The 27,571-nt window shown below is 55.2% G+C and overlaps 6 protein-coding genes across 6 annotated transcripts; 3 read left to right on the plus strand and 3 right to left on the minus strand.

Annotated features, from left to right (window-relative positions):
• Positions 1–242: 242 nt before the first annotated feature.
• On the plus strand, positions 243–1,701 carry EsH8_IV_001076 (uncharacterized protein; the record flags this gene model as incomplete). Its single annotated transcript, XM_083265966.1, has 3 exons — positions 243–322; positions 391–912; positions 972–1,701. The coding sequence occupies 3 exons, from the start codon at positions 243–245 to the stop codon at positions 1,699–1,701; spliced, it is 1,332 nt and encodes a 443-aa protein (XP_083124861.1).
• A 2,545-nt stretch (positions 1,702–4,246) lies between these two features.
• On the plus strand, positions 4,247–6,506 carry EsH8_IV_001077 (chitin deacetylase; the record flags this gene model as incomplete). The annotated part of the gene is made up of 3 exons (XM_083265967.1): positions 4,247–4,286; positions 4,361–4,668; positions 4,722–6,506. The coding sequence occupies 3 exons, from the start codon at positions 4,247–4,249 to the stop codon at positions 6,504–6,506; spliced, it is 2,133 nt and encodes a 710-aa protein (XP_083124862.1).
• An 868-nt stretch (positions 6,507–7,374) lies between these two features.
• Positions 7,375–8,721, minus strand: EsH8_IV_001078 (uncharacterized protein; the record flags this gene model as incomplete). Its single annotated transcript, XM_083265968.1, has 1 exon — positions 7,375–8,721. One exon carries the CDS (start codon positions 8,719–8,721, stop codon positions 7,375–7,377), a length of 1,347 nt encoding a protein of 448 aa, XP_083124863.1.
• Positions 8,722–12,103: 3,382 nt separating this feature from the next.
• Positions 12,104–12,846, minus strand: EsH8_IV_001079 (uncharacterized protein; the record flags this gene model as incomplete). The annotated part of the gene is made up of 2 exons (XM_083265969.1): positions 12,104–12,701; positions 12,758–12,846. The coding sequence occupies 2 exons, from the start codon at positions 12,844–12,846 to the stop codon at positions 12,104–12,106; spliced, it is 687 nt and encodes a 228-aa protein (XP_083124864.1).
• A 2,942-nt stretch (positions 12,847–15,788) lies between these two features.
• EsH8_IV_001080 (uncharacterized protein) lies at positions 15,789–17,098 on the plus strand (the record flags this gene model as incomplete). The annotated part of the gene is made up of 3 exons (XM_083265970.1): positions 15,789–16,063; positions 16,460–16,795; positions 16,981–17,098. 3 exons carry the CDS (start codon positions 15,789–15,791, stop codon positions 17,096–17,098), a joined length of 729 nt encoding a protein of 242 aa, XP_083124865.1.
• A 1,430-nt stretch (positions 17,099–18,528) lies between these two features.
• EsH8_IV_001081 (regucalcin) lies at positions 18,529–19,650 on the minus strand (the record flags this gene model as incomplete). Its single annotated transcript, XM_083265971.1, has 2 exons — positions 18,529–19,016; positions 19,230–19,650. 2 exons carry the CDS (start codon positions 19,648–19,650, stop codon positions 18,529–18,531), a joined length of 909 nt encoding a protein of 302 aa, XP_083124866.1.
• Positions 19,651–27,571: the final 7,921 nt, after the last annotated feature.

The raw sequence follows: 27,571 nt of genomic DNA on the forward strand, positions 1-27,571 counted from the left end.
CCACAACACGAAACCACGTCCATATTGGCATTCCCTTTCGGCGGTTTCAACACGTGTGGTCGACATGATGCGCTTGTAACCTTTCACCGGCTCCGAGAGTTACGTTTCCTCTAAACCGAATTGCCTCGACATTTTCCACTGCCGCTTATCCACATCAGCGACCCAGTCTCTGCAGCCGCCCGGTTCCCTCATTTGCGCTACGGTTTTCCTGCGCTCTTCCTGGACGTAGACTTTTTTCTGCCATGGCTGTCACGAACTCTTCGACGGGCGTGTTCGCCATCACCAAGACCCGGCTTCTGCTTGTTGCATCGCTGGCTATCACGTTTGTCCCCCGGTCGCGAATGCGGTATTCACCTACCCGGTGATACGGATTACTGACAACATGCACAGCTGGTGGTTTGCTCATCTCCTCCCGAACTACAAACCCATGATCAAGGCCCAGTTCAAGTCGAGGTTAGACGAGGCAAGGCAGAAGATACCAAAAATCAAGGTCGACTGGCATCATATCGATGACCCGAGAGCCAGATACAATGCGTCAAAGCTAGCATTGATCATTGAGCCGCGCCCTATCCCCCACTTGGTGCCCCAACTACTGCACATGACTTCGGTTGTGCCTCCAGACTGGAGATTCCTGTTCATCGGCTCCAACAAGAGCGTCGTCAGTGTCGCCCGAAGCTACGGCATAAAGCACCAGCAAGTTATTGGGAAACTCGACTTGATGGTCCTCCCCGATCCTTGGGAAATCGACACCAAGGAACATGTCTTTCGTCTGTTGACCGACATTCGATTCTACGAGGAGTTCCTTCCTGGCGTGGAATGGATCCTAAAGTTCGAATCAGACAGCATCCTTTGCTCCAACTCGCCGACCAGCCTCAACGAGTGGCTGGATTGGAGTTGGGCCGGCGCTGCAAGGTACGTCGTGGCAACGGGACCCCAGATGTGATGGGCTATCTTGCTGACTCTTGACATAGAACCCCTGATGATCGCTTTTCGGGCAATGGCGGGCTTTCTCTCCGACGAGTGTCCTCCATCAAGAGGGTACTTCAATTCCAGGAGAGATACAACAATACCGAGGCCGAAGATGAGTGGTATGGGAAGCGACTTTGGATCATGCAAGGCGAGAAAGTCGCCCATGGCAAGAAAGGGGTCCTGGCTGTGGAAGATGTCTATATGGAGAAGCCCATGGGCTATCATGTCAAGGACGGCGGCCAGGGTCTCTCCGACAAAGTCTGGAAAAATCCCACCCAGCGGAAGAAAATCTTCGACTACTGCCCAGAACTCAGCCTCATCATGGACATGAAGTTGGAGCGTGAACGCTGTGAGGGAGACAACAAGGAAGGGAGCATTGGTCCCACGGATGAAGAAAGGGAAAAGGCTGCCGAGGCGGCTAAGAAGAAGGCCGAAGAGGATGCCAAGAAGAAGGTTCAAGAGGACGCCAAGAAAGCAGAAGAACAGGCCAGAAAGAAGGCAGAGGAAGATGCCAAGAAGATGTTGGGGGACGAGGAAAACCCAGGAAGTAAAACGGAAGGCGAGCCTTCCAATGGGGATTCGGCACTGAGCAGCGAGATCAACGACATCCTAGAGCAGCTTGACTACGGCACAGGCGGTGACAACACTGACGATGCCGATGCCAAGGCCAAGGCGATGGCCGCTGAGGCGAAGGAAAAAGCCAAGGCAGAGGCTGCTGCTAACAACATCTGATCGTCGTGTGACGAAGTGAATCGACCTACCAACGGAAGGCGTGCCGTGGTCATCATGACAGGACGTGGCAAGCCCGTATTGTTGGGTTCCAGGCTGAGCTCGCATTTGAGAGCGCTAAGCATCAGGTTCCTGGACGTTGAGCATCAAGTTCTGGTATGGCAAATACCAATCGGATGATGGAGTTGAGATTTCACGGCACAAAGGTTGTTTAAGCTGAAGCCTGTACAGTATGATGACCGATGGCACCAGTGTCATGAGGTTGTGGCTTGTGGCAATGGACGAGAATGCTCTAAAGAGCTATATAGGTGGTATCTTGGAGAACTTGTAAACGATATGGCCTAGCTGGAAGGACGACGAATGATCCGGCAATGGATCGATATACCAATTCCGGCGAATATTGTGGCGTCAGGCGTCATGGAGTTATATGAACAAAATTACTCAACAAAGTTGTTGATGGGTTATCATCGCATTGGGACAGATCGAGAAGACGGCGAGGGAATGCCAGCAAGTGAAAATATAATCTCCAATGGCAATTTGAAAAAAAATGAGGTCTCTTGCGCGATGAGCCAATGACACAGCCTATGTCCCACATGATATTTACACATGACATAAACACCAAGCGCTCACCGTGTCCAAGGCTTAGATCCAGCTGGTTCCAGTTGTGCCGGCGGCTCTGAGACTGGTCTGAGCAAAGGTTCGCCGCTCATCCGACCCCGCGACGGGTAGCAAGGCGGGGAGTGCACGACACGGTTTTGGCGTTCCTACAGTCGGGAACTCCTAGGGTTTAGCTTTTACGCAAAGTTCGGCTGATATTCAAAGTTTGTCACTTTGACGCTGGAGCAAGGACATCAGACGCATGCCCTGACCAGACTGTCGGTGTCGCGTCTGTTCTGACCTTGGGTCTGTTCCTAATTTGTCCCCTGGAGACGACTATTATCAGTGGATGGCCGGATCGGGAACTGCTACTGCCAAGAGATCGTCGTGGTCAAGGAGGGAATTGCAGGAGCACCAAAGTTTACCAACAGAATAGACGTGTGTCAGGGGAGCCGGCCTCACCTGCGTGGTGCAGCAAATGCCAAGGTCCATGGTTCCCCACACGCTCAACGGACAAGCAAGGCGGGCCAAGCGTCAAGTCTAGTGTAAAGAGGCACATACCAGAGGAATGGATGATAGATCAACCAGCAACCCGACTGTGTTCGCCCAATTCTACTTCTTTCCCCGGTGTTTACCATGACGGCCCAATCAATGGGATGCACTACTGCCAAGCACAGCCAACTTCGGTCTAGCCCCTGCACTTGAGGGTCGAGATGGAACGGGTAATATCAACCTGGCGCGCCACCTCGGCGTTTTCTGGGTCGGCCTTGTTTCTGGTTCCCTTCAAAGACGCTCCTTCCTCTCGGAAAGGTTTAACGATGTGGTCCCGTCGTGGTATGCTTCATAACTCGAGCCCCATTCGAGCCCGGTGGTGTGTCACCGTCTTCCACCGGCACGGCCCTGGCTTGTCCATCTAGTCGCCGGTCCGTCACAACCGTAATTTTTGGCCATCTCCTGAGATCGCCCTGGTCGTGTTGATTCTGTGCTGTTGCCTCCTCTTCTCTTTCGCTTTACGATGAACTCTTTCTCGCCCCTCCGTGCCGTAGTCTTTGGCATGGTCCCCAACGGCGAGTCTGCCGCTGCTTTCAAGTACAATGTCGTTTGATGATGATGATGATGACGACGACGACGACGATGATGACAACAACAACAGCAACAATAACAGCAAATGTTGTTTGTGATGGGCACATCAGGACGGGTGGCCCGAATGTTGTGTGTTGACATTGCCAAGCGCGTCATGTTATCTCCATTCCATGATGGGTTCATTGCACTCATCCGTGTCGGAACGCAAGCTCGAGGCCTCAACGCCACACTAACTTAACTGGCCAAGCCAATCTACCGAGCTAGCTTTTCGATCCTCCAATTTCCAATGTTTACTGCTCGGCCCTCCCAAGCGGGAAGTATCTATTTGTGGTCAGCTCTAATCTTCGTATGGAGAACGTCATGCCATCGTATTCTATGGAATCAACCTAGATTTGCCCCTCCTGCTCTTTCATATAATAACACGAACCGCACAGGTTCCTGAGATGAGCCCATCTCGTTAACGCTCATCCGGGTGCTCCAGAGTCCTAATAAGAAGCCTATGTGCCTCTCTCTTTCCGTTCAGTCGTCTCTTGATCTTTGCATGCTTTGCTCTCTTCCGGATACACGCGAACTTCATCGTCGCCTAATATAATTCGACACACCAGAGCCACAATGCACTGGAATCAGGTGCTACTCGCCGCCCTAGCTGGGTTGGAAGCGGCTCAAGCTCACGATGAGCCGCACTTGAATTTCGTTATGCCGCGTCTAAAACAAGTTGGAGAGTTGCGGCAGAGGCGTCCTGCATATGAGGCCTGGAACCCCCCGTCCGTATCGAATATGCCTCGTGGGCATCGCATGAATCGTCTGGCTCCTCGGCAGGCAGACGCTAGCATCGAAGAGGGAGACAATGAATTGTGCGGTGACGGATATGGCAAGTGTTCTGTGGGATATTGCTGTTCATCTGCTGGGTATGTGGTGTCTTTTCCGTTGTCGTCTGATCCGAGATACTTATTGCATAACAGATATTGTGGCCAAACCGAAGAATACTGCAGAGCACCAGATTGTCAGATCAACTATGGCCCGGCTTGTGATGGTAACGAGAGGCCTACTGGAACGGATACATCCACCGACGCAAGACCTTTGAATGGAGATATCCCCTATGGTGGCGTTGGTATTTACGCCTGCGAAAATGATGGTGATGTAGCTGTTACCTATGATGACGGTCCTTACATCTATACTGCTGCCATGTTGGACGCCTTCAAGGCCCACAGTGCCGTCGCCACCTGGTTCATCACCGGTAACAACCTTGGCAAGGGCCAGATTAACGTTGCATACCGCGACGTTATCTCAGTAAGCCTTCTGATTCAGTCTAACCGGCAATCAAGTGTTTCTAACAATTCCAGCGAATGCATGCCGAAGGTCATCAAATCGCCAGTCATACATGGTCTCACGAGAACCTCGATCAAATGACACTGGCGCAGCGCAAGAACCAAATGGTTTACAACGAGATCGCCTTCAAAGATATTCTTGGCTTCTATCCCACCTACATGCGCCCTCCGTACTCCATCTGCGGAGCCGAGTGCCAGGGTCAGATGGTTGACCTCGGATACCACATCACCTACTTCGATCTTGACACCCAGGGTTACCTGCACACAGATCCCAGTCAGATCCAGTTCAGTGTAAACCTCTGGGACCAAGCCATGATTGCCCGCTCGCCTTGTAATGGCAGCTACTTGCACATTGAGCACGACATCCACCAGCAGGTCGCCACAACCTTCACCAACCATATGCTTGACTCTATTGTTGCCAACGGCTGGAGGGCCGTGACCGTCGGTGAGTGCTTGGGCGACCCCCCCGAGAACTGGTATCGCGGCAACGTCCCGTCCTACAACTTCAAAATCACCGCCGTCAGCTCCCGGGCCTGCTCCAGCACGTCCACCTCGACGACGACAACCACATCTAGGACCACGACAACTCGCACTTCCACCACCTCTTCCTCAACCTCCACCGTCCTTCCCGTCTCTACTAATGGCAAGTGCGGCGCGAGCGCCGGCAGGACCTGTCTGGGCTCTACATTCGGAAACTGCTGCTCCTCCAGCGGTAATTGCGGCAGCACTGCTGCATACTGCGGTACTGGTTGTCAGTCCAAGTACGGCAGTTGCGGGTCCCAGTCTTCAAGCAGCTCAGTTAAGACTACTTCTTCTTCCTCAACTAGACGCACTAGCACGTCAGCTACGCGGACGACCACTTCGTCTACCAGGCGCGCCGGCACCTCGTCTACGCGGACAAGCACATCATCTACCAGGCGCACCAGCACCAGCACCAGCACAACGTCTACACGGACGAGCACTAGTAGCGGCTCACGCACCAGTTCCGGTACCAGCACCTCTGGTACCAGCACTTCTGGCACCAGCACCTCTGGTAGCCGCACCTCTGGTAGCAGCACCTCTTCGCAGACAGCCACTGACAGTGCCACTGCCACCACTGGCTCCAGCTCGACCACCCGCACTGGATCGACTTCGTCCACGCCGTCTAGTACGGTGTCATCGTCGAGGACTTCGTCTGGCTCCGGCACGGGAACTTCTTCCAGCTCCGCGGCCACGTCGACTTCGACACTACCGGTCACGACGGACGGCGTGTGCGGCGCCACAAATGGCAAACAGTGCTTCGGGACTGCTTTCGGCAACTGCTGCTCACAGTACAACTACTGCGGCGACACTGAAGCTCACTGTGGGACTGGTTGTCAGAGTGCCTACGGTAACTGCACCAACTCCGCATCCAGTTCCGCCGCGGGCACTCCCGCTTCCTCGGGTACTCCCACGGCTAGCCTTACTACCGCTGCCGCGGCCGCCACCAACACCAAGCTCACAACCAACGGCGAGTGCGGCGGCACGGGAGGCTTCAACTGCTTGGGCTCCAACTTTGGAGACTGCTGCTCGCCTTACAACTACTGCGGTAACACCACTGCACACTGTGACACTGGCTGCCAGAGCGCCTACGGCAGGTGCTCCGGCACAGGCGTCAACGTCAACGTCTCGCTCAACGGAAAGTGTGGCGCTGCCAGTGACGGCGATACCTGCGCTGGCTCCGGCTTCGGCAACTGCTGCTCAGAGTTCGGCTGGTGTGGCAGCACCTCGGCCTTCTGCGGCACCGGCTGCCAGTCCAGATACGGATCCTGCGGTATGTAATCAATAAGCGCAGCGCTATCAGATAGCGGGACTCCCGTGTTGATATGTCTTGATAATACTTTTACTAACGAGGCTCTCGATCAGATCAAGCTAATGCTGCGGCACCTCAAACCACTGTTGCAGCACCCGCCGCCTCCGCAACGCCGACACGCTAGACCACGTCCACCACAGCCGGTTCCGCTTGCGGCCCTGGAACGGGCAGCAAGTGCGGGTCCGGCCGGCCTCTGCTGCGCCGCGATCAGCATTTGCACATCCCCCACTGATTTGTTAATTCCAACGTCCTGTGCGGCAGCTTTCTAGGTTGCAAAGCAGGATGGAGTGCCTGCACGTAGTGACGACCGCGAAGATGAACGATAATATGCACCTAATGAAGTATACGGACTGTAACGGGTTTGAAAAGGAAGCATAAAAGTACGCCGCCGGCATATTGTGTAATCTCTAATTGTATTGCTGTCCTTCAGCAGCAGCCACTGCCGCTGTTGCTGCTGCTACTGCTGCTATTGTTTGTTCAGAACTGGGCGATTTTTGGGTGTACCAAGGACAACTCGTACATATTAGCGACTGATACCTCTCATCAGAAGGAGGGATGAGAATCGCGACGGCCATATTGCCTTTATAGAAAGTTCAATGCATTGTTTGTCCATGTCAACCATTCCACCCATTCTGCGGTCCGATCAGGGCGGGGAATCGACTCAAGCTCCAACTTCCCGTGCCCCTGAAGGTGATTAATTATCCCAACCATGTTCCCCAGTTCCCGATGCGGTTTGTCGGAGAAGCCAAACAATCGCAGAGCTACCGGTCCATTGCGGGCAGATGGCCTCGACCAATTATCATAATTATCATGGTTCATCATTGTCGTCTCCCTCGCTCAACAGTGAGATGCATAATAGCCCAGAAGCCCCTCCCTCTCCCTCTTCGCAAGGCCGCCGATGCCGCTGATGAACCTCTCCACCTTCGCGTAGCGCCTCTCGAGGCCTTCGACGGCAACGAGAGCGCGCTCGCCCTGGAGGCGGGCTGCCTCGCCGAGGTGCCGAATCGCGTCCTCCTGGTGCTTTACGGCGCGGTCCTCGAGCTCGTGGGACTTGAGCACGAAGGCGCGGACGCCCTGCATGGTCGTGGTCTCGCAGATGGGCTGCTCACGCGCGAGGGTCCGGCGCTCCTCGCGCAGGGTCTTGGCGTGGGCGATCCTGTCTGCGGCCTTCTTGTGGTGCTCCTCGATCTCGGCGGAGAGCTTGGCGACGGCAGCCACGGTCTCGGTCTCGGTCTCGGTCTCGGTCCGCGTGTTGATGGGGTTGGCGGCAGCGGCGGCGGCGATCAAGGTGGCGATGGTGTCCTTGCCGTTGTTGCTGCTGCGGTTATCGTTTTCGTTGCCGGTGCCCCTTCCGAGGATAGAGGAGCCGAGGCCGACGGGGGTGAAGGGTGGGACGCGGGCCTCGGGGAACAGGCCGGTGCCGCCGTTGGCGGCGAGGGAACGGAAGCGGGAGGGGGGAAGAACGCTGGCGGTTCTGGAGAGGTCGGCGTAAGGAAGGGTGCGGGCCAAGACCGGGAATGTTCCCGTGGGTGGGTTTTTGGCCTTCAGACGGTTCTTGACGAGGTTGTTGAGGCGCGGGGTGTCCTTGTTTTCGGTGTAAGTGCTTTCCTTGTGAGCGTCGAGGTCGCGCCGCTTGCCGGCAAGGCCGCTCGAGAAGCCCTCGAACCCGGAGGCCTTGCGCTTCTCACCTCTGGGGGCACGATAGTCGTCCCCGGCGCCGTCGAGAACTCTGGCGCTCGTGGCGGCCGCGCCCGCGGCAGCTGGGCCGATATCGAAGGCCCGGACCTTCTCGTTGTGCTTGTCGACGAGACCCTGGATGGTCCAGTCGTGCATGTGGTGGGCCAGACCCGGGTGAGAGGCGTAGAACTTCCGCTGATGCTCCAGGGCGCCCCCCTCCAGGGCGCCAGAGTCGAAGCACAGGGAAAGGGCAACCACCTCATGAGAAGCGGGCTCCGTGTTGGAGTGGTAGGCAGCTTGGACCGTCCATTTCAGGCTGCAATCTTCGGTGTCAGCGTTGTCAACCTCCTTCTCGATGGTCTTGATGAGGACGTTTCGGTAGGCGGGTGTGACGGTTGCGGGTATGCGTGCGATGAGTTGCGCGTGGCAGGCGACGAGGCTGACAGGCTTGTCACCGTTGGACGAGGGTGCCATCTCAGATTCGACAGCCCCTGAGGTCTTTTCCATGTGTTTGTATGAATATATGAGCAAGAAGAGGATGAGATGTTCTTACTCGACGAATCGAAGGGTGAGGCGTTTGTCTGAGGATGGGTCTAGTGAGTGGAAGTGAATGATATGCGAGGTGATCCTGCCTTGGAGCCGTGCAACATTTCTCACTGCTCTGGCCACGTCACGTGTATGAATATGAAGGTTTTCCCTGTGATTGAAGGAGACGTTAGTAATCCGTGAGAAGGAGATGGATGGAAGCTTATTTTTCAGTACTCCAGCCAAGGCATGTATAGTTCTGCGGCGATGAGGTTACCGATGTGAGTGGGGTTGATATCAATGGTTAACAACAGATAAGTGAGTGAGGTATAGCTGAAGGCGTCAGTGAGAAAATCAGATCGGCCTGAGTACCGCATTCAAGGCAGGTGAGTTAGCATACTCTCTTTCCGTCTCCGAGTCTGATATTCCTGTTAATCTGGAAGCGCGTGTTCAGGATGTTCCTAGGCCCACTAGATTTTTGCCTTCAGTAGAACGCTGCGTGGCCTTTTCCATGGTGGTTTACACAGGGGATTGCCAACTGACTTAAACCTCGTTTGGCTCAAGATCGAAGCATGTGCGGTATACAACTAGTCGTAAGTACATTGCATTCCGAAAAGGAGCATCACGGCCGTAGCCACCTTGCCTTCTTTGAATCTAAATGATATACGTTTAACTCTTATTATCACCCGACATATAGCTTTGAAGCCCATCATATCGGTTAGTTGGCCGGTGAAAGTGGCAATCAATCTTATTGCATAGAAGGGGGTTCTTGATTATTCCGGGGCCCCGCTCCCAACCCCACGGTCATGTTGATGACCGACAAGTAGGCATTTGGCAAAAAGCAGACGAGCAGGCCGACACGAGGCCAGAACCGGAGGTCGCGGGAATTAAAGAGAAACAGGGACATCCCTAATTCGAAGAAGAGCCAAATGACTTGCTATTCGGTTCCTGTTGCCCGACGTCGTCTCCATGTACAGGGTTTACAGCATCAACTTTTATGCCGGCTGACAAGTCCATTTTCGGCGACATTATCGACTTCCATTAAGGTTCGCTACTGCATCAAGGGACCCCTGAAAGGGCTGGAAGGCAAGGGTGGCAAAAAGGAAGTTTCTGGACACGGTCATGGGACATCCGATCTTTATTGCACTGCTGGGTCCACCACTCACCTGCCTGCCTAGTTTGTCTGCCTTGTAGACAACACTGAGTGGGCAATTGCGGTATTCTGTTGGATCCCAAACAATGACTAGTGTACACGAAACGTCGACATATGACGGGATCTTTTGCAGAATCAGAAGGCGATGATAGCATATATGCTTGTCGCAAGGGTTTCCCTACGACTCATGACGTATTCTGAACAAGGTCTAAGTGACGTGAAAGCCTGAGATTATGGAGGGTGGTTTAACTCGCTTCCCCCGGAAATGGTGCCTTACAAACTCTTGCTAGCGTGACACTGAGTTCTGTCATGATCCCAGCCTATCGTAATTTCCCCTTTTACTTTGATCCCGCGCAAGACGACAGAAGTTTCTAAATCTTATTTGTACCTAACTAAACATTGATTTTGACACGGGTTTTGGAAGGGAAAATGCAGTGTTTTGGCGATGGTAGGTAGTATACTTTATAATAATAAAAAAGTACTGACTGGATATTGTGTTTGGGGAAAATTGTGAAAGTTCACGTACCCTCTATACTTTCCGGCTTAAGTCACAGACTTGGAATTGCACCATGAAATTTCAAGGGATATATGAATTAGAGAAAGCGGTAGTATAACGTATAGTTGGCCCGGAGTCCGAGCGAGAAGGCAGGCCACTCACTTGCGCTTCAGAGAGACACGACACAAGGGAATAGACATGAAAGGCTCATACCCAAGCTCACTACCTATTTCGCGTCAAATCAGGCCGTCAAATTTGGGGGGAGGGGTAAGGTGTAATAGCATGGTAAAGAAGAAGAAACGAATAAAAATGAATTAAACGGGTAAAAAAGAAGGGGGGGGAAGTAGTTAAAGAAGCAGGAAAAGGAAAATAAAGTAGGGGGCAGCGCAGCGGGTGGGCGGTTTGTTGTCGGGGGATGCAAAAAAAATTGACCAGCCTGGGGGTCGAACCCAGAATCTCCTGATTACACGTTCTCGGGAAAGAATCGTAGTCAGACGCCTTGCCATTGGGCCAACCGGCCGTATTCAACTGCTCGAGTTGATGGGATACGGACCCGTGCTTGGAAACGGAGGAGCAGAATCTGCTCTTAGCCCCAGAGGCGCGGCGTGCGCGGTGGGCGACGAAAATTTCTTCGTGCGTTGGGACACTGCAGACGAGCCAATTCAGTGGGGAATGAGACGACGAAGAAAGAATTAAGCACCGAGGAAAAGTGGACTTGGCTGGTGGGCATCACGCTCGGACGGGGAGGGCTTCCTTCCTTCAATCGACGAATGCTCGAATCGTTGAGCCGGCACTCTCATTGGTCGTTCGGTTCGTCACATCCGGTGTTGGCCGGGTGGGTCGGACGGAGCACTCGGACCCAGTCGGAGGTCAGGCCAGGCCACATCGAGTCGCCTCGCGAGAAACGAAGACGAATACCCCACGGAAGGGTCTTGGGGAAACAAGAGATTGGGAAATGCCTGTTTGGCCAAGTCAGGTAGGTCAGTTGACTCGGTAGTCCGACGAGTCCAACCCAACCCCGGAAATCTCATGAGAAAGAGGAGGGCTGCATTCGAGCTGGTAACCGACTCCGAGAGGTCAAGACCCACCCCTGAACGACTTGGCTCTTTTTGAGGGGATAAGTTGAGACGACCACAGCGTACACCTGCAGATGGTAGATGCCCCGCGTGCCGTAGGCGTGCAAGCAGGGACCAGAGTGAAACATGTTTCCGTGGGCTACCCATGAAACTGGGAAAGGGCCTTATGTGTGCCAAGACATCATAGCGCCCAGGCACATCTGTATCACAACCGCATCAGCCACCCGGTGTTCATTCGAAAGCAACCACTCCCAACACCGAATCGACGTTTCGAAGGAACTGTTCACGCATAGGGCATTTGCGGCTGCAGCCAGCTTGGGAATAATCGTATGACGGTTTGAATTGCTCATGGCTATGTACTTTGGCATTCTGGTCTCCTCGCCCTCCCCTCCCGACGCCCCCTGGAACAGCAAGGGAAGCTGCCTGTACGGCGCCGGTCAAAGCCTGCCGCCCCAACTGTATGGGCGGCGTATGAGTCTCCAGACCTTTTCGTCACGATACAAATATGCTGATTGTATGAACCGTTTCTTCGTTACACTTCTATGGCCTTGTACATCGCCATGATGCTGCGCATCCCGATCCAGTAACCAGCCACCAGTGCTAGTTTTCTGTCCTTCATCCTACAACACAACCAAAAGCTTAGTTGCCCTTGCCCGCGGGGAGCGCAGGAGCGACAGGAGCAGGAGCGACGACCTTGGCTGGTTGAGCAGGAGTGAGAGGCTTGGCGGCGGCAGGCGCAGCAGCAGGAGCGGCAGCAGGAGGAGCAGCAGCAGGCGCCGCAGCAGGGGGCTTGGCGGCAGCAGGAGCGGCAGCCGGAGGAGCAGCAGCCGGGGGAGCGGCGGCTGGGGGAGCGGCGGCGCCCTTGCCCTTGCCAGCAGCACCAGCAGCAGGAGCAGCAGGGGCGGCGGCCTTCTTCTTAGCAGCGCCGGCGGCGGGGGCGGCCTTGCCCTTCGCCTTTGCGGGAGCAGCGGCAGCCTTGCCCTTGGCAGCCTTCTTCGCCTTCTTGGCCTTCTTCGCCTTCTTGCCCTTCTTGCCCTTCTTACCCTTCTTGCCCTTCTTGCCCTTCTTCGCCTTCTTCTTCGCCTGGCGGGACTCGAGGTGAGCGGGGGTCTCCTCCTCGGCGTTGGCGATCACACCGCTGGTGGTCTCGACTCCGGCAAAGGAAGGAATGGAGATATCGCGGGCCTCCTTGCGCTCCTCGCGGTCCTCCAAGTGCTGGTCGTAGTTGTTCTGGAAACTGTGTGCCGTGTTAGTTGTTGGCTCCTCTGTGTAACATGTAGGGGGGAAACGTACCTGACAGCCCTGCTATCAACATCGGTGGGGGCACAGCTGACGCTGGCGATTGTCGAGGCGACAAGGAGAGAGAACGTAAGGAACTTCATTTTGATGGTGGGTTGGAATGAACCGGAGTTGTAAAATTATTATGATTGTGTCGTATTAAACCAAATGTCGAATGTATAAAGAAAAGTATGTATTAAGTCTGATACTGTGAGGCCTGCCGTCGAACCAAGTCAAATGTTGTTAGTTCGAGGAACGAGCCGGATCTTTATGTACTCACTCACCTCCCGTACCACACATAGACTCTGATACTGGGCTGAGGGTGCAAGGCGCGGATCATGTCGACAATGTGACCGAGGGCCTGAAACCGGCCTACCGAGACAGACGTCAATGTGCTGGGAGCTGAGCCACCCGCAACCAAGAAGCCGACTACAGAATGCTCATCGCATGAAAATAGCAGCGCCGTTGAGTCAGGCCAACCAAAGGTAGTCGTTTCGGGACTCGGTCCATCGTCGTCCCAAGTCCCTTACACCCAGACCTTCAAAAGGGTAAGGTGCTCGAGGCAACCGAAACTATGCTCCCTCGTCCGATCTCCTCGGTCCCTCTCCCTCCTCGTATCCTGTGGTCCAGACAAGGATACCCACAGACTCTGTAAGGTTAATCATGCCTGATTCGAATCTGTATGGTCGCCCCTGGCTAGTCTCAGGAATAAGCATTGAGGATCTGGAGGAATCCCACGTAAACCACACGACTGACCACGGCCACGGGTGATCGGCTTGGCTCGTGCCCCTGGTCGCGTTTTAACGTTTGAAAAAACCAAACCTTTTGGGCCTCCCTGGATCGAGCCGGACCTGCAAGACATAGGCAGGGAGGCGGCGAAAGTCAAACCGCCTCAAACCGCCTCGCTTCGTCTGGTCTCGTTCGTACTCCTCTCATCAGCATTCGTTGCATTGTTGTCCGTGACTCAATTGGGAAAGGAAGATGTTCGATAGGCTGATGGGATGGTCACTTCATGAGAGGATTACGCACGTTATCGATATTCTCATGAACTATCTACTATGCACAGTTGACAAATGCACCGGACGGTGAGGGATGGAGGCATACAGCCTTAATCGAGTGGCATCCATCCTTGAGGTCCCTTCCCCCACCGTCCCTCAGCCCCGGATATTCTTGTCACCGAGAGGACTGACGGGTTTTGCGGTACAAAGCGAGCACCCTACATGTGTGGCGCGGGTGCAGCATGTCGCTGTCTGGCCAAGCTTTTGTGACACGGCGCTTAAAAGGTGACGGCTCAGTAGTCCGGAGTACCAAACTCAATCACCAGGCGGCATGCCGGAATACCGAACCAATGGGCTAGCGTCAAGACGAATCCCCTTCCAACTTTGCGACTTCACGCCATTCGCAGGTTCCGCCCCCGCGGGGAAAGAAAAAGGGGGCCCAGTTTTGCATGTTCGGACCCCCGGCTCGTATCAGAAACGTGGTGGTGTGTGTGAGAGACCTGATAACAGCTTTGCGCTCAGCCGCGAGGGCCTCGCCCCCTAAAAGGCTGGACTGCACCACGCAAGGCCTCAGAGGCGGGCCGTTTTGCCACAGAGTCTCAAATCATGCCATGCGCCACTCATGGCTGAGGCGTGCAGGGTGCGGCCTTGAGCAAAAAAGGAGGAAAAACGGGAAAGAAAAAAAAACCTTGCGATCCACGGATTTGGACATCTCGTGTTCCAAGTGCCTCGCGCTGTGTGAAGTGCATTTTGATAACAACTCTTGGCACCCCCAGATTCCTGGGTGTCATTGAAAAGGAACAAGAAGAAAAAACCGGTTATTTGGAAGACGGCATGGTTTTCCGAGACACGGGCCACGTTGTGGCTCTTCAAACCGCCTCTGTAATGTAGGTTTGCTCCAGAGACAAGTTTTGGCGCAGTCGCGGGAGACGAGGCAGGGAGCACCGCAGCAGAATGTGCGCCAAGATCGTCTGCTCCCCACCGCGGAAACGAAAGGATTCCTTGATATAGAAGTCCCTAAATTTACCGCAGACGAGGGCGCTGTGGCCTGGCGTGTCCAGAGGCGGACGGCTTTCTTTGTGTTGGCCCATGAAAAGGTACCCGCCCCGTCGCAGGTGTTTCCAAATCACCTGACTGGTTCCAGAAGTTGGTAGAACATAGGGCTGCCAGGAGCGAAGAACTGAATCATCCGGTCAAATTCACCTACGTCTCAATGTCTCGATCCTAATGCGCATAACGGCCGAACCCTGCTCCGCGAAGTCGTGGACCAAAGCAGTGTGTTCGGGCGCAGGCAACGCGACGACGCAGATTCAGCACGAAGGAAACGTACGCTTCAAGAAGCAGCGGCAGCCGTTGGGTTCGAACAACAGACGAGATGAGAATGCCGTTTGAGTCCGTCGTGCCTGAAGTGTAGGACAACGCCTCACATTCTCGGTCGCGTATGGTTCCGGGAGAGGTTGACAGCTGCATGTGCAGAGGTAAACTCGGCGGAAGGTTCAGATGGAGTTGGCAAGGCAAAAGGCAAAAGGCAAAATAACCTCCCGTTAGTGGGAATAGTTAAGCAAACATTTACTTTTTCCCTTTCAAATTTTTAAATCTTTAAATTTTTGGGCAACTGAATTGCCCGCAGTGGACATAGATACACCTAGATAGGCCCGGTGCGGCGGGCACGATAGAGTTGTGAAATTAACCTTACTTGCCTAGTGCCTCTTCCCGCATCGACGATTTAGCTATCTTATCTGGCCATGTCGTGTTTGGCGCGTCATCTGGGTACGCTTAAGAGCATCAAGTTGTTTAGTCGCTTACCCTGCCCAGATATTTACCCAGGCGTACCTCTCTCCACCAAATCTCCACCAAATGCATGAAACCGAGGGTTCCCCATCCTCGCATCCCTCCCCCCCAATCGTGCGTGCAATGCAATGCATCTGTTCTTCAAGAATGTGACATAACCGCCCTCCGATCTTTCTTCACCACCACGCCGCCTGCCAACCCGCCGCACCTCCGAAGGCAGTGAGTGAGATTGCGTGTGCGTGTGCTTGTGCATCATAATGCCTGGCGACGAAGGAGCAGCCGCGTCGGCAGCAGCTACAGGAGCGGCAGCGTCAGGACAGACAGCCACACCGCCGCCCGACGCCAAGATCAGCGCATCCGATGGCCGCTCCTACTGGCAGGGCATCGATGCCGACGTGAACGGCATGCTGGGCGGCTTCCCCTACATCAGCAAGGTCGACCTGCAGGGCTCGCGCAACTTTCTCGCCAAACTGGGCATCGGCTCGAAGAGCGGTCTGCGGACGGTGAGCCGCGCTCTGGAAGGCGGGGCCGGGTGAGTTTTTCTGCATCTTTGTCTTCTGTACCCGTACGTGTCTGCGTTTGCCTTCCATCTCACCTCGCAAACACACACACACACACACGCGCACACACACAAACGCGCCCCCCGTCTTTTCTCACCGCTATCTCAACTCACCGCCTCTCCATCCAATCCCTTCACTCCCTTCTCTCTTTCTCACACACACTCTCTCCCCTAACCCACCACAACCGCGACACTGCACGAGCGGGCCGAACTAATGTTTTGCCTCTCTCGACCCGTTTCCTCAACCCATGTTCTGTTCGCCTCTCGTGTCGGAACCCTTCACCGTGGTGTACTTCACGCATACCCCTGCCTCCCCGGCCCAAGTCTCCGTACATGCCATGTATGCCCTTGCTAACTACCAACCCCCAGCATCGGTCGCATCACAGAGGGACTTCTCCTCGATGTAGCTGAACAAGTCGACATCGTCGAACCCATCGCCAAGTTCACCGCCGCCCTCCAGGAAAAGTCTGGTGTGGGCTCAGTCTTCAATATTGGCCTCGAGGAGTGGAAACCCCTTGATGGCACCGCCTACGACCTTGTCTGGAACCAATGGTGTCTCGGCCACCTTACAGACGACCAGCTCATTGCCTACCTGCGTCGCTGCAAGGAGGTGGTTGCCCCCACTGACGGTTTTATCATCGTCAAAGAGAACCTGAGCACCAGCGGAGTTGATCTGTTTGACGACGTCGACAGCAGCGTAACGAGGTGAGTTGCTTCCCAGGATCCTCCACCTCCCGAGTGGTTTACCCCGGTTTCCTCAACAACCCTTCACCAACCACCGTCATGTTGAGAAATTCTGCCATCCTACCGGTCTTGTTTCCTCACCCCCCCTCGACTCAGACGCATGCAAGACACCTGCATATACTGACGCATGGCAAAAACGCAAACAGGGTGGATGAGAAGTTTCGCCTCCTCTTCGAGCAAGCGGGTCTCCGCCTGATCAAGACGGAGCTGCAGCGCGGCTTTCCCAAGGAACTGTTCCCGGTACGCATCTATGCGCTCAAGTAGTGTATAAAGCAGCGGTGGCGGGTAGCGGCGACGGTGGCAAAACCATGGATCCGGGGCTTGTGGCCGGGAGACCGGGGGGTTGGGGGGCCGGCCGGATGGGCTAGACTAGCCCCAGGCCCCAGGCTCCAAGGCATCCCGCGCCTGCTGCTACCCAGCACGGGATGGGATGACATGGCGCCTCGGGCTCCGATCTACTGCACGATGCGGCAGGCCCCCGGTCGTTCGTCGTGGGAACCACTTTAATTCTCCGATCTGGGAAAAACCGGGGAGGGGGGGTTTTTAGGGGAGACCGCGAAAGAGGGTAGTACGGGGCCGCCTGTGTCCTGTATGTATGTGTACATGACATGCGAGCGGGTTGCCACGTCGGTAGTGCAGATGCAGATAGGCGACAACTAGGACGGATGGGAGGGCGTGTGAAGCCGTTGGGTTCGCCTGCTTGCCCGGTGCTGGCCATGCTGGCGATGTCGGACATCACTAGCTGCGTCTCTTCCACGCCGCTGTCATATGTCCCGGGATGGATGCAAAAAAAGGGGGCGGCCGCCGGTCAAAGTATGCGGTACAGATGGGTGACACGGAGTTGAGAAAACGAGGCATTGGTGCCCAAACTCTTGTTTTTTTACTCCCTTCCTCAGAAATCCAAAATGTGCCTGAACGGTGTGAAAGAAAAGAACCCCCCCCCCCCCCCCCTCCCCCCCCCTCAAAAAAAAGTGAGGCGAACGTCCTGCATGCATCAATCTATATACAGCATGGGGATGTGCATTTGGGTCGCCAACTCAGAATACCGGGTGGTATGAGTCAAAGTTCACTATGGGAAAAGGGAAAGGGAGAAAAACAAAACCGCCCACACCTTGACGAAGAGGAAACAAGAACAAAACAAGGCGGGGTGAGAGGGGGGGGGGAGAAAGGGAAGGGAAAAGAAAAAAAAGATTTTTTTTTTTAAAAATCGTCAAGCGCAGCAAGCGCATGTATGCTGCTTGGGTCTCGTCATCGATGCATGTTGGCGCGGCCGCTGAGGAAAGGGTTCGGCCGTAAGGCGCGGTTCGCAGGGCTCTGTCCACGATGGATGCCAGGATCGATTCTTCAGCAGGGAAAACACAAGCATACACACACATGCACACACGCACACCGTAGCAGAGTACGGGCGGTAAACACGGTAAGGAGGGAATGTAGGAAAGGGAAAAAGTTAAGGAAAAAAGAAAGTAGCGGTGTCATGCGCTTCATTGTCATCGTCGACAACGTTCCCACTGTCAGCAGTCGGGCCGTGTCTTCCTTCATCCAGGCTGCCAAAAACAATGCTATCCCAACCACCTCGCCGTGAAGCGTAGCAGCACCCCGTCTCCATCACCACGGGGGCCCCGAAGACGTTCGTATCTGATGCAGCGACCAGCATCGTGAACCGCGGACCCCCCCTCCACCTTACACACCCCACCTCAGAGCTTAAACTCAAAGGGCTCCAGGCCCCTGGCCCCGACGTCGACGCGGAACAACGCGCCCCCATTCTCCCTCTGCGTCTCGTCGCCCTCGCCCTCGCCCAGCTGCGCTGTCGTGATGAACAGCTCGGTGCCGACGAACTGCACGCAGCTGGTGGCCAGGGTGGGCACCAGCACCTCGCCGACGAGCGTGCCCTCGGGCGAGATCTTGAGAACCCTGCCCTCGTTGTAGACGGCGTGCCAGAGGTTGCCGTCCGTGTCGACGCGGAAGCCGTCGGGCTCGCCCTGGCCGTCGTGGGAGTAGAAGATGCGCTTGTTGGAGAGCGCGCCGTCCTCGGCCGAGTAGTCCCATGCGTACACCTTGCGGTCTGTGGAGTGCGTGAAGTACATGGTCTTGTTGTCCGGGGACCAGCCGACCGAGTTGGGGATGAGCAAATCCTTGACAACGTCTTCCTTGCCCGACTTGCCATCGAAGCGGTGCAGGGCGCCTGGGGTGCGTGGTTTTGTGAGTTAGCTGCAAGGTGTTCTCGTTTTGAGTGTTGGTTGGAGGGGGGGGGGGGGGGGGGGGGGGGGGGTAAGGGGATGCGGTGAAGATTTGTGTTGTCACGACGCCGCTGCCGACGACGAACAGTGAGTGAGAGGCGCATGGAGGTGAGTGAGTGGCAGGGGGTGTGCGGTTTGACCGACAAGGCCGTCCGTACCTTCAACCTGGAAGTCGCCCAGTCCGAAATCCGTCATGGTGCCCAGCCAGAACCGCCCGTGAGGATCGACGGCGCCGTCGTTGGCTCTCAGGCGCTCGTTGTGCGGCTCGTACAGCTTGGAGATGTACTCGTACTTGCCCGACTGTACGTCGAGCGTCGCGATGCCGTACTTGAGGCCGACCAGGATCTTTTCCTTGGGGTCGACGCCCGCAATATCGGCCGTCACGCCGACGGGGACGTCGAGCTGCACCGTCCGCAGGGACTCGGGGCCCTGGTCGAGGTTGATGAAGTGGACCTGCTTCTTCTTGATGTCGACGAAGCGGAGGACGTTGCCGGCCTTTTCGTAGTAGGGTCCCTCGCCTAACCCGCAGTGCAGGTTGATGTAGGGTTGCTCAACCTTCCACTGCTGAATGGGCGCCATGTTTGAGTCTGTTTGCCTCGTTGGTTCCGGGTTCTGAGAGCGCAGTTGTTGTTTGTCAAGTTTGTCTTTCTGTCTCTCCGGTTGTTCTAGAGGTTGAGGGATTTCGCAATGAGGAGACGGTGACCCTTGTAGAATTACCCGGGAGATGCCTCCTCTCTTTCTGTGCAGTTGCGCCTTCGCTCAGCAATTAACCGAAGGAAACCCGACCGACCACGTTTCCGGTCCGGTTTGGCAGTCGGTAGACGATCTCTAAACCCTTTTTTAAATGAAAAAAAAAGTAGGGAGGGGGGCACCATAAGTCAAGCAATTATCGAGGGCTGCAAGAGCCGGATCCAATGGCCATAATATCCTGTTGTTCTCGTAAAGCAAGCTTACATCCACTTGGTTCGTTATCTGTCCAAAATTTTTTTTTTTTTTTTTTGGCGCCGAAGCAACTCGCTTCTAAAGCTGCGGAGCCATCACGCTCACATCCCGAATGGTTGAGCAACATCTGCGGAACGCGGGCCGTTTAGCCTCGATCCCGCTGGAAAAGGGGGAAAACCTGTCGGCTCCTATAACGCACGACTTGAAGCAGGAGAGTAGCAAGCCCGATCATTTTGAGTAAGGCATACTTTTTGGGGGGACAGCCCACTGCAAACAGTTGCGCAATGGGTTACGGAGAGTTTGGGGCAAAAACATGCAGGGGGGGTTGATAAATGCAGAGAAATAAGCACTGGCAGATGTTAACATTTGAATCTCCTGATGGCAGATTGCCAAGCAGCAGAGCAAACAATTCTGGCACATGTCCTTGTTTGTTAGTAGGCAATTATTGCGTCCTGAAAGGAGGAGGAAGCGCCTCGCCTGTTGGAACCAGCCTGTGGCGACTCGATCTCCCAAAATCAAACATGCCGTCCGTCACAAAACGTTGCACCGACAGCTCAAGTGTATTTTGGGGGGTTGGCAGAAGATACACTTCTGTTTGCGCCCCAACGCCAATTTCCGGGGCCGGGGATCGTTGGCGCATGTTCCGGGTCGGCGGTGCGGACTGAGACGCCAGATCGCCGCGAGCTTTTGCCGACCAATGTCCGCCGCCATCGAAGTGCGACAAAAACACTTGACCATGTATCCGAATTGGGGGCGACGAACCCCTGCCCCGGCTGGGCCAACAACCCTCATTTGAACGGTCCCATCTTCCAATAGTTCGTTTCACGTGCCAACGTGACGCTGCAAGTCATGCTTCTTTCCGGGCTTTTGAGGGCTATCACCTCAACCTTGGCTCCGTTGCGAGTATCAATGCTGTGCAGGTTATCAAACACTGTAAATCTGGCCCGCCTTCTTTTTGTTTTGGGGAAGCTGTTTCCCCCGTCGGATACGAACGCTGGGGTGGGATCTCGAAGGGTTTAATGTCCCGACCCGTCGTGTCCACGCGACTGTTAGTTACCAGTGTGGCCAGTAGTTCATGGGCCAGTCCAGCCATCCAGTCCATGGCTGTGCGGCCCCTCCGATCGAAATGTTCCATCATCAAGGGGCCAGACACATGATCGCCCGCAAGCCCGTGGATATAAGGCCTGCAAATTACCCGAACGAGGGGTTGCAACAATGCTCGTCCACGCAGAGTAATGATGGCTCGCCCATGAATCGTGCAGTTTGGGTGCCGATGCGGGCCAAGCAGAAAATGGTACAGCAACTGGCTACTATACTAGATATGGCGTGGCCAAATGGCGTCCTGAGTGATGGACGACGCACGATAGGGGTCTATCTCCTCCCCCCCAGGTCGCATCGGTTATTAGTTCTGTCGTCCTGTCGCAAGCCTCGTCAGTGACGTTGGAGCCCCGGTGTTCGTAAGGTTGGCGCGCATCCACACCATCCCGAGGCTTCCTCTTTCCTCGCCCCAAGCGGTTTGCTGCATACAAGCTGCACAAGTCACCGACTGGAAGTGTACTGATCACCAGACCTCTCCCATTTCCCATTGATGACTTCTGCCTCCGAGACTGTCCAGGGAGGGGGGGCTAGGCGCATGAACCGCGGCCCGTGTGAGCACCGCTATTAGTTGCAGCTGCAGCTGCATGCCATTCTCACATCCAGTCCGCCTGGCTGCCCCTACCCTACCCGCCTTGCTTGGCTGTCACCATCTTCTCGTCAAGGTAGTATTATTGCCCTTACTAGGAGAGTCCTCATTTGCCGTTTCGCGAGATTTGACGCATCTTCTTCGGGCGCCACCACAAGGTGCAGTGATCGTCGGCGCAGGCCGGCTCAAAATTCACTCCATTTTTCTTCTTCCTCGTGTACCGGACTGAAAGTCGGCACTAGGAACACCGACCGGTTCAAATGACAGTGGCCATTGGATGTGTGCTGACTAGTTTGTGCACCAAATTGCTAGGGACGGGCCGGACAGCGAACACGGGCAGGGACCAGGCCTGACTTTTATGTCTTGGGCTGATGTGACCTATCGTTGCCGACAGCTTCTCGCGCTTGGACCGACAGTCTTAAAACAAACGGGGCTGACAAGCTGCTGAGGCTTTCTAGCTGCGAATTCGAATCGCATATCATCGATTCGTCTCCCCATAGCTGCCCAGCATTGTTTGCCTGCCGCACAAAACACATATTTGCAGGGGGGCACGAACCAGTTCCCGGCTGCGGTATGTCAATGTAATTATTTGGCCGGGGGCAGAAAATTACGTACGCTCTGGCCAACGTGGAGGGTGCTCCACGGGCGTAAGCGCTCGCGGTAATTGATCGTCACAACGACTCTCAAATTTCTCGTTGCAGAAGTCTCAGTTGTCTCATCCATCGTGAACTCGGCCTGTCGGTGGGGTTCATCTCGCGACTTCACGATCCAATGTTAATATTAGGGCTTCCACATTCGTCAAGGGCTTGCCAGGGACGGGCCATAAAACCATACAATAATTGTGCCGGCTTTGAGGTGATGGGGTAGCCACGCGGGACAATTTATGCCGCTGCCAGAGGCCACGGCGCTCCCCGCCCCCAAAAGCTGATTGAGATGGTTGCTGATTAACTTTGCAGCTTGGTGTCAGTATTACAATCCATGGTCGCGAATCGGTGTGGGCGGGTGTATCACATCCCTTCCCCGCCGCCGCTCCCAAACAACGAAGCTTGACCCGGTGGCAAAGGGCATGCTGCAAGATGCATCATATATACAGCGGTGGGGGGGGCATATCAGCGTCCAGTCGGCTTTCCCCCTTCTTTGACACGGAATCTGCCGGTTGCCTCAACTTTTTGGGATGGCGTCGGCTTCTGCAGCGACGTGTGCGAATGAATGTTTGGCTCCTCTTTCCTACCGGAGAAAATTGAACTTGTTGCTGAACTGACGTTACATCCACTTGGGTCCATGTGAGTGTTGCGACAAGGCCAGATAAGATGAGGGTGCTGGCTCACCTCGAATCCAGGAGACACGCTATTCCAGCCCCGATGCTGTTTGCCCGAGCTCTGCAGGCTCTTTTGGGGAGCATCCATGTCGGCCCCGCGGTATCATGGTGCAGCATTTCGGAAGATGATCAAAATTGAGCCTCGCGATGGGTGTGGAGGTAATCTTGCGGTCTGGCAGGGTTCCCTTTAGCCTGGCAATGTGTTTGGCCGCGCGCTCTCTGCACTGCCTTCCTCCATTCAAGTCGCGGGAACTCCTGCTGAATCTCTAGCGGACGCGTGACGCATCACGCATGTCGTGGCCCCCGAGGCTCGGCAGATCCCCGCCAGTGATTCAGTCCGGTCTTTGGTTGCGGTAAGAACCGAGGGCTCTTGCGTCGTCCTATCCGTCGGGCCAACCCCCATCCATCAGACGTGTGCAATACAATCGTTGATCGGCCGAAGGCAGGGCTCCTGGTGAATAGAGTTTCGCCTGGCGACATGATGCAGTGTGTCCATATTCCACGAACAGCCCGGTGAGAGGCGGTGCACCGCGTGCCAGACTCTAGAAGCCAGGGTTGGGTAGGCGGCAGGATAGGGCGGAGCGGGCATTCCTGTCGAGTCGGTTGGTTCTTTCGCGGAAGCACGAAATGTCCCGGGAAATCCAACTAATTGGAAAGATTGAGTCTATCCACTCTCTTGGAACGATTCATTTGATGAGGTGGATGTAGCGAGTTTGATGGCGGCGAGAGGCCACCTGACCCTTGAGTACCTTACGATGCACCGCACCAAGCACCATGTCCCTGTCGTCGCGGGCTGGCGAACTCGTGCTCGTCGACCAGTTTAGTGCCATGTCGTCTCGTCTGGACCGAAACCAAAGTACCCCGTACTGGGCCTGTCCTTGGACAGCATAGGCGACAGACAGAGGTGTCAGGGGTCGCATAATGGGCCGCAGATGGCACTTCCTTCCTTCTGGGGCCTTGCATACAGCTCATGCAGGCGGCGTGGTGCATGTACAGCGACACGTCCCGCGGTGGTGCTGTGCGTCGTTGACCGGGGGGGTAGGGGGGTTCAGACATCATCTGTATAGCATTCGTAGGTGATCTGTATAGCATTCGTAGGTGCGGGCGCGATATCATTCGTAGCCGGCGCCAACCAACGCTGAACGACAACCAACAATCTCCCTCGTCAGTTACTTGAGGGATGGAAGCTTGGCAGTGCCGTCTGATTCACCTTTCTGACAGTTGTTGGCACGGCGGCCGCAGCAAGCAGGGCCCAAGGCCGGGCAGTGGGTCGTGACAAGAAGAAAGGAAAGGACAATATGAAGAATGATCTCTCCCGGGAGGGAAAATTAGATGGTAATACGAAGAAGAAATGAGGAAGCGTGGAGAGGCGCCGATGGGAGACCATTGAGTGTGGAGATGGTAGGAATGGAGGAGGAGGAGAGGGAGGGTCTCCCAGTGAGTCTCAATTCAGGGTACCAATGTCCCTACTCCCCCAAGCCCATGGCAAGTGACCGTGTGACGGGCAGCTGGAGCCAGTGCCCAGCGGTAGGTCGGTCGTGGTCGGTGTCGGCTCACTGGGGCGGCCGTTTTGTGAACATGGGAGGGGGGGGGGGCTTGTCTTAATGTCATGGGTCATTAATTCAGTTCGTAGGGTTGTTTGCAGGGAATATTACATCGAAATCGATAGTGGTGTGGGGAAAGTCGGAGGGAGGAAGCAAACGAAACAACGAGGCAGGGTACCCGTACGACGAATGCACAATAGAATGCCGGGAGAACAATGGTGGTGTCCAATTTCCAAGCTGGTATCGCTGCCAGAGCTGAAGGGGTGGGGAAAAAGGGGGGTGAGGTTTTCTTTTCTTTTTCTTTTGCGGCACCGCCCTTCCCTTGAACGCCGGGTTGGAATTTTGTTGGCGATCGATGAGGTACACTACAAGGCGATACGTTAGCGATGTGAGAATCCCGTCCGTGGTGGGCTGAGATGCACGCAAGATGTGGCCATCTCTGCTGGCGACCCGCTGATGGGGGCGTGCTCGCGGCCATGCCCTAACGAGGCTTCTTGTCCGGCACCGAGCCAGAAGCAGCGACGGTGGCTGCGCGTGAATGGTGTTCCAGGAGACCGGGAAGCAGGGCTTGCATGGCATGGCATGGCCTGGACGAGGATCTTGAGATGCAGCGGGCGGGATCAGAAGAAGGTGGTGAGCATCCATGGCCAGCCCGCCCAGGTAGGCCAATCCACCCGCTTCGATGTGATGCGCGCAATAAGTGTCCACGAAGCGGATGCAGCATGCGTCTTGTGGTGGATCTACACCGACCATCGGTCTGCTAGTCTGCGCACTTTGAGGGTTAAACTTTGCACGCCAACTGACCGCCATTGACGACCTTGCAATTAATGTAGTAAGTGCATGTATGCCCATCTGCGTCTGCACCAGTATCTGTAGGGCTAGTATCCGTAGAGACGGGGAGGGGGCCCGGGTCCCTCCTTGGACATCCGGACCGTAGGTCGAGCAGCCGTGCCGCCGTTGTTTTTCCTCTGGCGTCTGGGATATACGAAACGAGAAGCAGCGGGAATAAGAAAGGGCGGGGCTTGACATGTCAGGCGAGGCAGGCGGGTGAGGAGGTGCCCGATGGCTTGAAGTGTTGGCCAGAGAGGCATGTTTCTGCCCGTTAAGCGCCAGCTGCACCGGTGTGCTGTCAGGGAGCTGTTGGTGCATGAGAGCAGTAGCGGGCTCGTCCGTGTGGTGCGGCATAGGCACAGCACCAGAACTGAGAGAGGTAGGTAGGTAGTGTGAAGAGAATGTGACGAGTCGAATTCCGATGGGCACGAAGCAGACTGGCCTCCAGGATCACGATCGCCGCAGTGGGCTGGAGGGAGTGCGTCCGTGGTGTGCATGGCGAGTTAGTGTAGTTGTAGTGTACACTTGGCCACTGGCTGGCTCACAGCGGAACGGATGGACGAGGACGGGATCGACTTTGACAAGTCCCGGTCTTCTTCTCGAAAAGACGGTGACGGTGACGTTGGGGCAGACCAGGGGGAAGGTTTCCGTGTTCCGCGAGGGAAAATGAGGAGCCAAAACGTGTTCAAGGCGCAGCTGGGATGGCATGGTCTAAGGCCGGCAGGGGTGTATCCTTTGGGTAGTGTATTCTCACACTGCACCCTTCACTGCTTTGGCTCAGCTGCCCAAGCCCAGGAAATCAGTGGGGACAGAGAGGGAGACTGTTCTGTTGACCTCCCACTCTCTCTTTCTCCCTCTCTCTCTCCTCGAGAGAGAGAGAGAGAGAGGATATCCATACCTCCATGCCTAGTGTAAGCAAGAGTGAGGTGAGGTCCAGGAGGAGGGGTTGTAGTGTAGAGTATGATGTGTCAGGGACAGGGGGAGCAAAAGGAATGTGGATGCGCCATGGGTGCCCAATATCCATATGGTTCAGTGGCAGAATGGGAGAGTGGGATGTGATGTGGTTTGCTTGCTTTATTGTGCTGTGCTGTGCTGTGCATCACATCGCATCGCATCACATCGATTCATGGTGCATGGCTGGGCTCGGCTCGGCTGGGCCGTCGTGCAAGCCGTGTTCGGAACGGTAGGTGATCTGTGTCATGGCATTCAATCTGGATTTCTCTACCTCGGTGGGGAAGTATGCATGAGATGCCATTCCAAGGTTAGCCAGGGCGGGCGATGGATGGCAAGTGTCAACATGACGAGGTGGCCAGTCAGAAGTGAAGCGCGCATTAGAGTTGAGAAGGGTTATGACGGCAGTTTCTTGGATGAGGAGAGGGACCGACTAAATCACGGGCAAGAGACGAAATGAAGCCCATCCGCAGCAGCAGCGGGGCTGGGGGAAAGAAGGAAAGAGAGAGACGGGTAACGGAGGGGGAAAGACAACCCAGAAAGGGAAAGGGAAAGAGGTGGAGAAAAAAATTAATTCTATCTTGAGAAAATAAAATAAAACAAAACAAAAAAGGGATTGGGAAAACATCACACACGCCCCTCCCCAAGATTCACATCCATCTGCCTCTTTCGTCTGTTTACTTCCTTCCCGCCCCCAATTTCGTTTCCCTTCATCCCGGTTGCCCTACGCCGTGATGCCTGTTGGTGGTCCCCTCCCCTCCTCAGGAAATTCCGTCATCAAATAGACTTCCTTACCGACGGCACTCCTCTTACCCATCTTAAAATACCTGAGTCGTTCCCCTAACTCAAGTACCATATGGCACACTGCACTACGTACACCAACTACCTAGGTAGGTAGCTGAGGGTGCGGAGAAGGCCACGCCTGGCTGCCCAAGCGCTCGGAAGGTCAGGGTCCAAGAACCACGACACCCGCCGGAACGCGACGCGGATTTCCTTCTCTGAGCGTTGCTCATGTACGTCGCCCAGAGTCGGTGCTATGTACACTTCCAGATACATAATTGCCATCCGTATTCGTAGTGCCATGCATAGTACACAGTAGCATCGTTGGCGTTCCTGCCCGCCCCTCCCATCCTGTCCTCCCCGTTCCCACATTGCCCCAGATCCAGATCCGAAGAATTCACAGCCTTCCGAGCCGTAAAAAGGCCAGACAAGATATCCTGGCTGCAGAAA

The sequence above is a fragment of the Colletotrichum jinshuiense genome, chromosome 4 (genome assembly GCF_051148585.1).
Source record: "Colletotrichum jinshuiense chromosome 4, complete sequence".
NCBI lineage: Eukaryota > Fungi > Ascomycota > Sordariomycetes > Glomerellales > Glomerellaceae > Colletotrichum > Colletotrichum jinshuiense.